This window comes from Enhydra lutris, unplaced genomic scaffold (assembly GCF_002288905.1).
Source record: "Enhydra lutris kenyoni isolate GAN:26980312 unplaced genomic scaffold, ASM228890v2 scaffoldscaffold55, whole genome shotgun sequence".
Classification (NCBI taxonomy): Eukaryota; Metazoa; Chordata; class Mammalia; order Carnivora; family Mustelidae; genus Enhydra; species Enhydra lutris.
In genome coordinates, this window is record NW_019154139.1 from 4289297 (window position 1) to 4301811 (window position 12515).

The window sequence follows — 12515 nt, forward strand, 5'->3', positions numbered from 1 at the left end:
CGCCTCCCCCGAGCCTGCGGGCGGCGCCGAGGCCGAGGAGCGCTCGCTGCAGCGCATGCTGCGCGCCATAGCCGAGGAGCGCGGCCGCCTCAGCCTGCGCCGTGAGGTCTGCGGCCTCGGTGAGTGGGGCGGGCCGGGGCCGCCGGCGCCGGGGCAGTGCGCGCCTCCGCGGGTCTCTGCGCGGGTCTCCGTCTCTGCGTGTGTCTCCGTCTCTGTGCGCGTCTCGGTCTCCACGTCTCGGTCTCTGCGTGCGTCTCCGTCTCTCTGTGCTTCCGTCTCTGCGTGCGTCTCCGTGTCCGTCTCTGTGTGCTTCCGTCTCTGCGTGTGTCTCTGTGCGTGTGTGTGTCTCTGTCTGTCTCTCTCCCTGCGTGTCCTGGCCTCCTCCGTGCGCCCCCAGATCCCCACGTATAGGTTTTTCCTGCGTCCCTGTGTGTTGGTCTCTGATTTCGGTCCCAAGAGCGACTCCGCACTCTCATGTTCCTGGGTCTCTTCCCCTTTCCCGGGTCTCTCGGTGTCTCCCTCTGTCTGTCCCTTTCGAGTATGTCTGTTCACCCTTCTTCCTCGCCGTGGTTGTGGCAGGTCCCTCCCTTCCCTGGGAAGCCCTCCCCGGGGCTTCAGTTCCACTGCAGGGAGTGTGGGCGTGGGATCTGGGGAGACCAGGAGACCAGCACGGGGGGGTGGGGGCAGGGCCCAGTGGGGTCCAGGCACACCTCCCTGCAAGTGTGTCGTGGCCACCATCCCCAGCTTCCTGAAGCCTTTGTCTCCTGCACCTCTCCGCACTGCCTCCCCTGCTCCCCATCAGCTCCAAGTGGGGACCTGTTGGGCCTTGGTCCCCTAAAGCCACCCACTTAGCACAGAGAGCAGGACCTGCTACCTCTCTGGATGTGACCCTGCTCAGTTGAGGCCCTAGGTCATATGTCTGCTGTGGGGTTGCGTGGGGGTGCCTGGTATTGTTTGGAAGAGCCTGGGACTGTTAGGTGTGGGTGGGGTCTCCCTGCCTGGCTGGGTGTGAGGTCATCGCTCCGGGTGGATCCTGCCCAGACTGAAGCTGAGAAGCCCCCACCCCTGTAGGGTGGGCTTTTCATTTTCTCCGTGGAAAGACCCCTCCCTTCTTCATGCGGAAAGGATTTCACTCCACATTGTCAGCCACCCCCACCCCACCCCCACCCCCAGTCGGAGCTGGGGATTTCTGGGGAGGGGCGGGGGTGGGTGACAGCGTTGTGAAGCAGAGAATGTCAGCTTTGGAGATTCTACCTGTCCCCTCGTCGTTCACCATCAGGGAGTCCCAGAGAGCCAACATAACCCCTCTGAGGTCACACAGCAGCGGGGTCTCCACTGCCCTAGGGTTCCGGGCCCCTCAGCAGGCCACGCCCTGGAAGCGAGTGAGAAGAGGAAATAACTTCCAGTCCTCCTTTTTGTAGGAGGCGGGCTTCCCTTAGCATGAGACCTATCCCCTCAGCCCAGCCTGTCCCAAGAACGACCTTTCCTGTAGGCAGGGGTGGGAGTTGCGGGCGGGGCATTGGGGGTGCCTACCAAGTAAGGATGGACCAGGAGATGGGTTTCTCAGGTGTCTTTTCTGAAAAGGTGTCACGTCTTCATTTTGCGCAGATATTGAAGGATCCTTGTTTGTTCATTGAGCAAACGTTCACTGAACACCTACTGTGTGCTGGGCCGTGCGCCACATGGCGCACCTGCCGCCTGGCACAGGCTGTCTGCGATGGGAGGGGTCTGCGGGACCATCTGCTGCAGGCCCCTCCGCCCTGCTTGCCTGGAAGCTCCACGAAGCCCCTCCCCACTTCGTGTCAGCACTCTCCTGCCTCTCCCACCGTCCTCGCCCACTGAGCACCTTGTCTCTCCCCTGTCAGGCCCTGTCCCAAGGAGCCCACAGGGCCATTCCTTAAGGACAGTAGTAATTAATTTTAGCACTTGGCGTTTACGGAGTGCTTACTATGTGCAAGGACATTGTGTGTGCTCAGTTTGATTCTGACTTTGCCAGATAGGAATATCCTCTCCATGCCACAGAGAATCCAGAGGTTCAGAGAGGGGAGAGACTTGCGTAGAGATGGTCAGCGAGGAAGCGGCATGGTGGGCATTGACCCTTGGCCAGTTTGACCCCAGAGCCTGCCCCCCCCCACAGATGCCTCCAGCTAGGCTCCCCGGAGCCTGCTATGCTGCCTCTGGGGAGGAGAAATGCCTCAGGTCTCGTGTCCTGGCACCCAGGCCTCCTTCCCACACAGGGTCTCCTGTCTTGCCCCCATCCTCCCATCCCGCCCGTCCCATATTCCCCCGAACTCAGTCTGCAGTGCTTGGATGCCCTATGTTTTAGGCCTGCTGTTTTCTCTTCCTGGGCAGCCACCCCTTCTCACATGCGCCACACATACCTACAGGTGTCCCTTTAAGCGTCCACTCCAGTGCTGCCACTTTCTGGGAACCCTTCCTCCACGTCCTGTCCTGCCGCCTGGGCTCTGCATACCGGGTGCATGTCTGTGGGTTGATCAGGCCTGTTGTGGCTTTGTGAGAGTCTGTGTGACTGTTTCCCCAGCAAGTGAGCCCCTCGAGGGCATGGCCCAGTAGAGCAGGTGCCCAGGAAACATTTAGCAGGCAAATGAGAGACTCTCTGGGCTTGTAAATTAAGGATGAACGTATAGAACGTGGAATCTTGGCCTCTTAGCAGGGCTCACTTTGACCATCTTTCATTTATCAGATGAGAGAGGGGAGGCTCAGAGAGGGCCAAGCTTAACAGTGACCTATTGCCAAAGTAGAGTTAAGAACTGGTGGTTGGCCTGTGCACCCAGACGGGAACCCAGGACTTGGACACGGCCCGCGGACCACTTCCCCCTTTCTTCCCTTTACAGCTGTGACAACCTGTTAGATGTAGGAATTTAAACCACCCAGGCCGTCGTTGCTGTGTCATTAAAGCTGTGGTCATTCAGAAGCATGCCATGTTCCCTGAGGTGGTTTCAAAGGTGTCAGGGAGCCTCTGGTGGCGATGCTCGACCCCAGACACACTGTTGTCACTTCTGAGTCACAGCCTCTAAGATGGGAGAGTGCGACTGGTGCCCCCACACAGGGATTGTCGCTCGGCTGTCATGATGAAAGGCACCTTGTGGATGCCAACATGATGGTTGCATCTTTCCTTCAGTAGCATCTGTGCTGGAAGCATCTTGTGAGTGCTGGGTGGGGGATCAGGCCTGACCCTGCCTTGCCGGAGGCCACAGCTGAGTAGGGGAGAGAAGCCAGGTGCACGGTGACAGCCGAAGCAAAGATCCTGCTGGAAGCAGCTGCTCCGAGCAGGACTGGGGGTGGTTTATATACAGGAAACTGCTTGGGATTCCAGAGAACAGATGAACCAAGCTGTCTGGCTGAGCGAGCTTCTGTGGGGCTCCGGGTTCTCTGAGCTGGGAAGAGTCAGGAGGTCCAATGCCCAGATGCTGGGCGATGCAGACATCTGGACCAAAAGTGAACATAGCCTGATCCTTCCTCTGGGGCTTGGGCTCTCTCATGGGCCTGGGACATCAGCTCCAGCACGCTGGGCAGGAAGGCTCCCTTTCAGCAGGGGCGGCGCGCCAGTGATGTTCGACAAGGCCCCGTGGACTTGACCTGGCCCCGGGACCTGGTGTCCACCAAGGACAGGCAGCGCTGGGAGGGGTGAGGCCCCCTCATGCTGCTTGTCTTCAGGCCCTGCCTAGGCCGTGCACTTTGTAGAACTGCTGTTTGCCTGGCCTCTGGCCCCCTTCTAGGTGGCTGAGGGCATTCTCTCTCTGTGGGGCCAAAGGAGAGTTTCATGTTCAAGGTTTCCTTTTATTCTTGAAACAGTCCTATAAGGTAGGTATTGTTGTACCCTTCTCTTTGTCCTGATGAGCAAAGGCAGGTTTAGAGGTGTAGTAACGTGTCCCTAGTCACGTGGCTGGGAAGGGGCTGAATCCGTCTAAACCTAAGCTCTTAGCAGAGGGGGACCCCGCCCACACCTGCCCTCGGGGTGCTGGCAGCCTGGTCATCATGGGTGTGTACTGCTCCCAGGCACAGGTGGGTTGAGAAAGGGCCCAAGTCGAAGGATGAGAGGTTCCCTCCGGAGGCACGGAGGAGGGAGTCCCCACGGCTGATGGGGGGATGGTGCGAGGTGTGGCCTTTGAGAGGGGCTGCAGTGGGCCAGGGCCTGCCTGTGCCGAGGAGGAGAGGCCAGCCGGCTGCAAAGGAAGTTCTGTGGGAGCTGGGGCTGCAGCAGTGGCTGAGCCCTTGGCCGGGCCTCGGGGAGTGTGGTGGCTGTTGACTTGTGGGGTGGCCTGCCTGGGACCCGGCATGCCCACTGTGCGCCAGGCGCCTGGCAGCCCTGACAGTCTGTTAGTTCCCCAATTTGCAGATGAGAAAAGCAGCTTCAGAGAGCAAACTGACTCACCCAAGGTCATGTTGCTGGGAGGTGGCAGGACTGGGGTCTGCATGGGACCTGTCAGAGGCCAAGAGCTGTCTTGCAGGGAGTTCACGGGATGAGCCAGAAGGCACTAAGGGGGACATTGCCTTCCGGTGAGCCTCTGCCCCAGCTAAACACCCACATATGCCAGACACCTGGTGCCAGTCTGAGAATCGGGAAAGGGACCGTACAGACTTGGCCCAGCCCGTCACCCTTCTGCCAGGGTCAGTGCGGCTGGACTTTGGTGAGGGGCGGGAGATTTTGGTGGGTGATGTGACTGGAAGGGAAGACTGGGGGCCTGTGACCCGCAAAGCGGAGATGGCAGAGTCTGTAGGGTTGTGGGACTTGTATGAGAAGTGACAGCTTCACGGCCGAGCGTGTGGAGCGGCTGAGACTTGGCGCAGGGTCAGACCGTATCCTTGGTGTTGCACTTGTCATTAGGAGGGACGTGAAGCACCCAGCCCCGTGCCCCGGCGTGAACTTGGGGTTGAACGTGTGCTCTGCGGGGCAGCCTGCTGTGCACTCCCTGCGGACAGTTTCCCGGGGTTCCCTGGGGTCCCGGGCCCTCCAGCCCAGCTAAGGCAGGCCAGGCTGGTCCTGGGCCCATGCTCTGGGGAGGAAGTGTGACGGTTTGGGGTGGTGGCAGTGCCTCTCTCGGTTCCTGGGCCTATTTTTAAGGCCTGTGGGTTCCGGCCTCGGGCTGTGTCTGGGGCTGGAGCAGCCTGGAGGCTGTGGGGCAGTTCTCTCCCCAGGCAGAGACTCTGGGAGCTCCGAGGACTTTGGACCTCCCACTTTAAAGAGCCCTAGGGTCCCGGCTGCAGGGGTGTCTGTGCCAGGCCAGAGTGGGCTGACTTGTCTGGTGCCCCTGGGCCTGCAGGCGAGGGCCACTCTGCCCTGCTGTGTCCCCTCCTTGCCACGCTGTTGGCCTTCCTGATGCTTGCCTCCTTCACTTCACTGGGCTGGGCGGGCGCCGGGACAGCGGCAGAGCCCGAGGCCGTGGAGGGGGAGCCCCACGCGGGATCCTTGTGAGAAAACAGCCTTGGAATCCCCAAACAAATGTTTTCCTAATGAAAAAAAAGTTCCATGCACATTATAGAAACTGGAAAATTTAAGAAAATGCGAAGAAAATCTCTCACAGTTGCAATCACCCAGAGACAACTATTAACTTTGCAAAGGCTTGCTTTCCAATATTTTTAAAGCCTTTTTATAAAGAATTCTTCGTTGTTCTCTGTGTAGTTTCTTAGTCATGGTTTCTGACTTAAAATTCCTAAAACATTTTCCATGTTGTCCAGACTTGAAGTGGAAGTCCACCAGCCTAACCCTGGGCCGTCACAGACAGTGGGGCGGGGCTCAGAGAGGACCCTGACACCGGTGGGTCCCAAGGGCTGGAATGAATGCCTGATTTGACCCTCCTCCCATCCCCCAGCCCCTGCCGGGGGCACTGCTGGAGGCCAGTCAGGGGCAAGGCAGGGGTGTGTCCTCAAGTACATCCTTCCCAGGTCCCATTGGCCACAGATGGGGGCTGGGATGTTGCTGTTGGACCTGCAAATAGGGGGTCCGAGACATTGACCAGGGTTAGGGGCTAAAGTCAGGGAAAACCCAGCTTGGGGTGGAGCCTTTGCACAACCCAGGGCCCCAGAAGCCACAGTTACGTTTGAGGGGGACCCCCTCCTCTTAAAAAGGGAATCTTGGGACACGTGGGTGCCTCTGTCTGTTAAGTGTCTGCCTTCAGCTCAGGTCGTGATCCCGGGGTCCTGGGATTGAGCCCCGCATCGGGCTCTCTGCTCAGTGGGAAGCCGGCTTCTCCCTCTGCCTGCCGCTCCCCCTGCTTGTGCTCTCTCTCTGTGTCTTTCTGACAAATAAATAAATAAATCTTCAAAATAAACAAAAGGAAATCCTCTGACGTGACATGGCACAAGCACCCAGCTAGCTTGAGCGTCTGTTCCTGACCAGTGACTCGCCGAAGGATGTCTGTTGACAGAAGTAGAAAGAGGGGGCTTCGATTTTCGTTTTTCTCTTGTAGGTGGAGTTATGGTTACTGTTTATTTTTTTCTTTTTTCTTTTTTTTTTTTAAGATTTATGTATCTGAGAGAGAGGGAATGAGGGGGTGGGGGAGGAGCGGAGGGAGAAGGGGAAGCAGACAGGGCTGCAGGGAGCAGGTGTGGTTGGGGTTGGAGGATGAGTACCTGTGCGGTGAAGAGGTGACCGTTTCTTGGGGGGTGTCCCTTGAGTGGGCATTCCTCACAGAGGGCCTCCCTGGCAGAGACAGAGTGGGGAGGACGGCAGAGAACGTTCCAGTTTAATTTTCCCCCAGTGCTGTGCTGCTTCGGGGAGATCACTGCTGCTCTCTGGGCCTCTGTTCTCCTGGAGGGTAGGATGCGAACACGATGGCTGTTCTGCCTCCCCCTAGGGCAGAGGCCAGTCTGCAGACCTAGAGCATCAGAGAGTATCACGGAGGCTGCTGGAGACAGGTGACAGGGCCCGGGGCCAAATCCAGGGGGCCTTTGAGGGTGACCTTGAGCAAGGCCCTTCCCTCTGGCCCTCACTGTCCTCTTACATAAAGTGAGGGAAGGCAGATTTACCTGCAGCCCCGTTCTCAGCCTGAGGTGTGTCGCGTGAGTCGCAGCCACCTGTGACAGGCAGGGCCGGTGACACCACGTCTCAGGGAGGTCCCTGCCGCTCGGGCGCTTTGGCTCAAGCTGACAGAAGTGAAACAGGAAGAGGCAGAAACAGGAAGAACCCCGAGTCCCACCCCGCACAAGGGGAACGAGAACCCTGTCATCCCACAACCCCAAGCCGTGGCCTCCCCTTTGGGCTGTAGCCTACGCAGCCTCCGAGCTCCCCGCCTGGGGGGACAGAGCCTCCTGGGGTGACTCGGGATTCCTCCTGACCCGGGGTGGAGCGGAGTGGCGCCCCCACGGTGGGACTCCTGAGCTGTGGCTGCGTTCCGGGCCGCAGGGCACAGGGATGCAGTCCTCTCAGGCTGGCAGCCTCCCTGGGGAGGCTGGGGAGGCCCGTGGGCTCCGGAAGAGGGTGGGAGCCAGAGGAGCCCCCGCAGGCGGGGGCGCGCCCAGCATTGTCCTTCCCGTGGCGGCCCTGAGCAGAGGCTGTGTTCGCCCCGTTGGCAGATGGAACTGGAGAGGCCCAGAGCCACCGGGGCACAGTGTTCACGGTCCTAGAGCAGCCAGTGTGGGTTTGGGGCCAGTCCTCTGGGACGCGAAGCTGTGGCCTATGCAGTGTCGCCCTCAGATGCGTCCGTCTCCCCAAGGAGAGGCATTTGGCACCTCCTCCCCGAGCGGCCTCACCCTGGTGTGGACCAGAGCAGGAGCCCCACCGCCCACTGCCCGTCTCCACCATGAAGCGGGGAGGGGAGAGGGGGATCGGGTGGTGGAGACGTATGTGGGAGTGGGCCCTTCTGAGGGGGAAGCTGCGTAGCAGAGGGACCCCCGTCTCGGGGGAAAGAGCTCAGGCCACTGGAGGAGGAGCGCTCTGCAGGGGCCCGGCCAGTGACCAAGTGATCTCAAGCCTAGGTGGCGGGGCGGGGGTGGGGCGAGCCGGGAGGTCACAGCTCACAGCTCCCGTCTGGGATGGGCGCCTTGCCTAGGTGTCTGTGGGAGCCTCGGAGGTTCCTCGGGGGACCTGCAGCCTGTCTTACAGGCCCTGTGTTTCACGCATCAGAGCAGTGAGTCAGGAGTTGGAATAAGGCCCCAGCCCCAGGAGGGGGGCCGCGGACTGGGGGGTATCTCTTTGGGCACCAAACTGCTGGGCGGGATCGAACCTGGAAAGGTTTAGGGGAGGGCACTGAGTGGCAGGGGTGGGGGAGCCCAGAGGATTGCTTCTGGAGACAGCGGGTGAGCGCTGGACCAGTCTGGCGGATGCCCCACCCCAAGAGAGGGCCTTGAGGACAGGGTCAAGGTCTATTTCCCACTGTGCTGGGGGCCTCCCACAGAGCAGCTCTGGGAGCGGTGTGGGTCGACCCTGGCCTGGATCCCAGTCGCACCTGCCATTGTTGTCCTTCTGGGTGACCTGAGTCAGGCTCTTGCTCTCCTCTCCCAGGAAGTCAGCTATTAGGGTGATCCCGGCCATGACCTGAGGGCTGGAAATGCAACAGAGGGAGGAGGAAAGCCCTTGACGGTGGAGGCTTTGGGTGAGTTTCAGAGCTTCTGGGGGTGCTGTGAGCTGGCGGTGGTTGTCACCCTCCCAGTTACGTGTTTAGCCCTTGCCCACCCGCTGTTGGGGACCCTGCTCTGTGCAGGTGCTGGTCCCGCTGCCAGCAGGGGGGCCTGGCTTGGCGGGGCAGAGCGGGGCGCTCAGGGATTGGGAAGCCACGCGGAGGCGGAGGCTGGGAAGACAAGAGATTTGCAGGGTGACATCAGACAGGTGACTCAAGCCGGGAGTGACATCAGACAGGTGACTCCAGCTGGGAGCCTCCATTTCCTCATCAGCTGAATGAAGATGGAGACTTCACCCCACAGGGTGTCACGGAGGGTGGAAAGAGGCTAGGTAGCATGAGGTGGGAGGCATCAGGGGCTTGGGCGGGGGGAGGTGACAGCTGGGGTGACACATGGGGGAGATGGGCACGGTCAGGGTGGAGACCTGTCAGCGAGGGGAGTGGCGGGCCGTGGCGGGCTGTGGATACACCGGCGTTTGGTCTGGGAAGAAGGGCGGGGGGACCATGCCGCAGACTGGGGGGGCTGCTGGACAGCCCGGCTCACCTGGAGAAGGAGCCCGGACTTCAAGAAGACAGGGAAGCGGGCAGGGTTGTTGGGCTTCTCCTGACCCGGCTCCCTTGCTGCCCTGAGAGCCCTGCTTCCCTGAGGCCGGAGCAGAGCCCTGGCCGGGCCGTGGGGACCCGTCTGACCCGCACTTCTCCGTCTGACTGCCTCGGCCCCGCAGGCAGGGCGCCCTAGCAGCGGCTTTGTCTCTTGCGCCCCGAGGGAGGGCTTGAGCCTTCGAGGAGCACTGTGAGTCGGTGAAAGGCCTATTGAGGGGACCACAGAGGCCCTATTCATCATCCGGCCTCTGCAGGGGTGCGGGGGAGCGTCCGGGGGCTGAGGGCTGCCTTGGACTCGCCCCAGAGAGGCCACTTGACCCCCACCCCCGCCTTTGGGAGGGGCCAGGTGGAGAAGAGGCGGCTGCCGAGCCAGGCGTGCCCTCGGGGGCACCTCCCCACAGCAGAGAGACCCCAACTCCACCGCTCCCCGCCAGACCCCTAGCCCGGCCACACCAGGTGGCCCTGCCCCTGGCTCCGCCCACTTCGGTGTGACCCCTCAGGTGGGGAGCCTCCCTAGTGCTTCTGACTCGTGTAGACTCGGGACACAGCGGGCCACACGCACCTGTGTGATACATCAGGCCTCCCCCGAAGCTCCGGGGGGCTGCAGCCGCCCCCCACCCAGCTCCCAGCACCCGGCCTCGGAGAGTAGCCCTCGGTCAGTGTTGGCTCCAGACCGGACCAGGTGTGGATGGGGGTGGGGAGGGGTGCAGTGCCTGTGACCTCGGACGGCCCGTGACCTCACTGGTGAATAAAACCCGCTTCCGAGTGTGGACTCGGGGAACATAAGCATTGAGCACAGCGCCCGGCACAGCCTTCAGTGGCATTTAAGTTCACGGGCATCTCTGTAGTGTTTGGACAACAGGAAGGGCAATTCCAGGGCTCTGAACCCTGACCCCCACGGGCATTTGCTTGACTCCCTCCGTCTCACGGTTCCTTTCACTGAGGCGTTCCTGTGCACTTTGGTGGCCTGCTTTTTTGTTTCTGTTTTTTAAACTTTCTAGCCTATGCATTTTTCCAAGTAACTGCACTGTTATTAAAATAATTTGGGGGAAGAATAATATATTTTTGAGACTTTCTGAGTAGGTAAACGTGCCACAAGGGCATCAAATCCAAAGGGTGTGAGGAGGTTCGCGATGACAGTCTCCTTTCTCTGTGGCCTCTCGGGAGGCTGACACAGGTGGCAGCGGCGTGAGCAATGCTCGTTAACCTGGGCGCCTGCCCAGGGCCCACCCTGCAGGAGGCCTCACTTGTCCCCTCCCGCAAACTCCCCGCAGCGTGGGGAGGTGGATTCCCTTCTCACTGCCCTTTTACAAGTGGGAAACAGGCCTCCACGGGTTCGGGGCTCGCTGGCCCCTGTTGGGACTGCCGGAGCCTGGAGGGAGCCCAGTGCCCACACTGCTTCGAGTCTGCGCTCCTCCCCACCCCAGTCCTCACTCGGTCACGGCCAGCTGTTCGCCTTAGTAGTGAGAACCTCTTCCTCGAGGTTCTGTGCTCCCTCGTCCCACTTCCTCTATCCCAGAGATCTTAGAGGACCGTTGCAGTATTTTGCAAACACCACTGTCATAATTACATAATTTGGAAAAAACCCGCGGGGGTGGACTTGCCGGCTGGAAGGCGTGAGCAGGTTCGGGTCTTCAGTGCCTGCCATCTCCGTGGGGATTTTCATCAGCCGGACGTGAAGTCCTGTTTCTCGCCGTTCCCTTCCCCCTGGGAATGTGGTCAGGTGTTCTGATTTTTACAAACCTGCGAGGTGAAAAGTAGAATTTGGTGGTTTTCAAAGAATATTCCTCTCACTGTATGAAGCTGAGCTGATTTTCACGTTCGGAAAGCTGTTTGTATCTCCCTTTGCTTTCCATTCTGTATTATTTTAATTTTATTTATTTATTTGACAGACAGAGATTACAAGTAGGCAGAGAAGCGGACGGGGCGGGGAGCAGGCTCACTGCTGAGCAGGGAGCCCGATGCAGGCCTCCATCCCAGGACCCTGGGATCATGACCTGAGCCGAAGGCAGAGGCTTTAACCCACTGAGCCACCCCAGGCACCCCTATTCTGTCTTATTTTATATGCGTTACATGAAGCTTATTATTTATTAGGGAAATTAGACACAAGATCAGAGTTCCAGTAGTTTTTCTGGTGCATTGTTTTCTTTTATGACGTGTGTGGGGCTTTTTCCCCGTAGACAATTTTTATTTTTATGTTGTTCGATGAATCTTTTCCTTGAAAGCCTTGGTGTTCTACTTAGAAAGGCTTTTTGGTCTCTTGAGAGAATAAAAAAAGTTCTCCCACCATTTTTTTTTCTTTCTATGATTTTACTTTTAACATTAAACGTTTTGATCTTTTAAAATTTGTGTTGGCATGAGCGGGGACCCAGGCTTATTCTTTTCCCCTTGCTAGCCCGTTGTCCCAAGGCCCGTGGCCAGAGGCCCGTCGTCTTCATCCTGCGGGTTTGAAGGGCGACCTTGATGCGCACGAAATCACAGCGCGTGTCCTGTTTCGGTACTTTCTGTGCTCGGCCGCGGATCGGCGTGTTCATGCGCAGTACTGTCCTGGCTTCACCAGTCACGGAGTTCCTGTCACTTACTTGTTTCGTTGGCCAAAATTTATTGCTTCCTCTGGGCCAGACACTATTCTAGGACCTGAGTATGCAGCAGTGAACCAAATGACCAAAGCGCAAACACAGTCAGACCTTCACGGAGCGAACGTTCTCACGGGGCACCTCTGTGAAAACGCAGCCCAGTCCTAGGAGCGGAGGTGTTGGCAAACCATGGCGCTGGGCCAGTTCTGCCGCTGCCTGTTTTTGTAAATAAACGGGTTGGAACCTAGCCCTGCTCATTTCTTTACGCATTGCCCGGGGCGATGTTGTAGTTGAGATGGAACCTAAAATATTTTCTGTCTGGACCTTTGCAGAAAAAAGCATGTTGGCTTCTGTCCTAAGAAAAGGCTGAAAGCCAACAAAATAAACAGGTAAAACGCAGACGACGTTATGTGGTGACAGGTGCGGGAAGTGGGATCGGGAACGCTCGGGGTGGTGGGGTTGGCGATTTTAAAGCGGTGGTTTGGGAAGGACTTGCGGAGAAGGTAGACACTTGAGTAAAGGGTGGGCGGGACTCAAGGGGGATTCTGAGCCGGGAAGCGACAGGAGCTGACAGGAGGCGAGAGGACCAGTTAGAAAGCTGTGCCAGTGAGGCAGGCGTGGGCTGGTGGCTGGGCTCTAGGCAGAAGGGTGGTTTGTGGGAGGTGGTTGGCTTCCAGGTTTGTCTGAAGATAGAATCAATGAAATGGTACAGTTATGAAGTCACCGTTCTGCGGGGGGGGGGGGGGGGGGGGGGGAG

The 12515-nt window shown here is 59.0% G+C and overlaps 1 protein-coding gene across 4 annotated transcripts in view; it reads left to right on the forward strand.

Annotated features, from left to right (window-relative positions):
* The first annotated feature begins 6 nt into the window (after window positions 1-6).
* The window catches only part of LOC111157557 (KIAA0930 ortholog), a 31929-nt gene continuing 19420 nt past the window's right edge, over window positions 7-12515 (forward strand). For 3 of the 4 annotated variants that reach the window (XM_022519067.1, XM_022519065.1, XM_022519066.1), the window contains exon 1: window positions 7-119. In XM_022519067.1, the coding sequence (XP_022374775.1) occupies window positions 56-119 (64 nt within the window). In that variant the 5' untranslated portion in view covers window positions 7-55. Of the gene's footprint in view, window positions 120-8448; window positions 8556-12515 lie in introns of those variants that run through there. The other variant, XM_022519068.1, reaches the window with a different exon arrangement.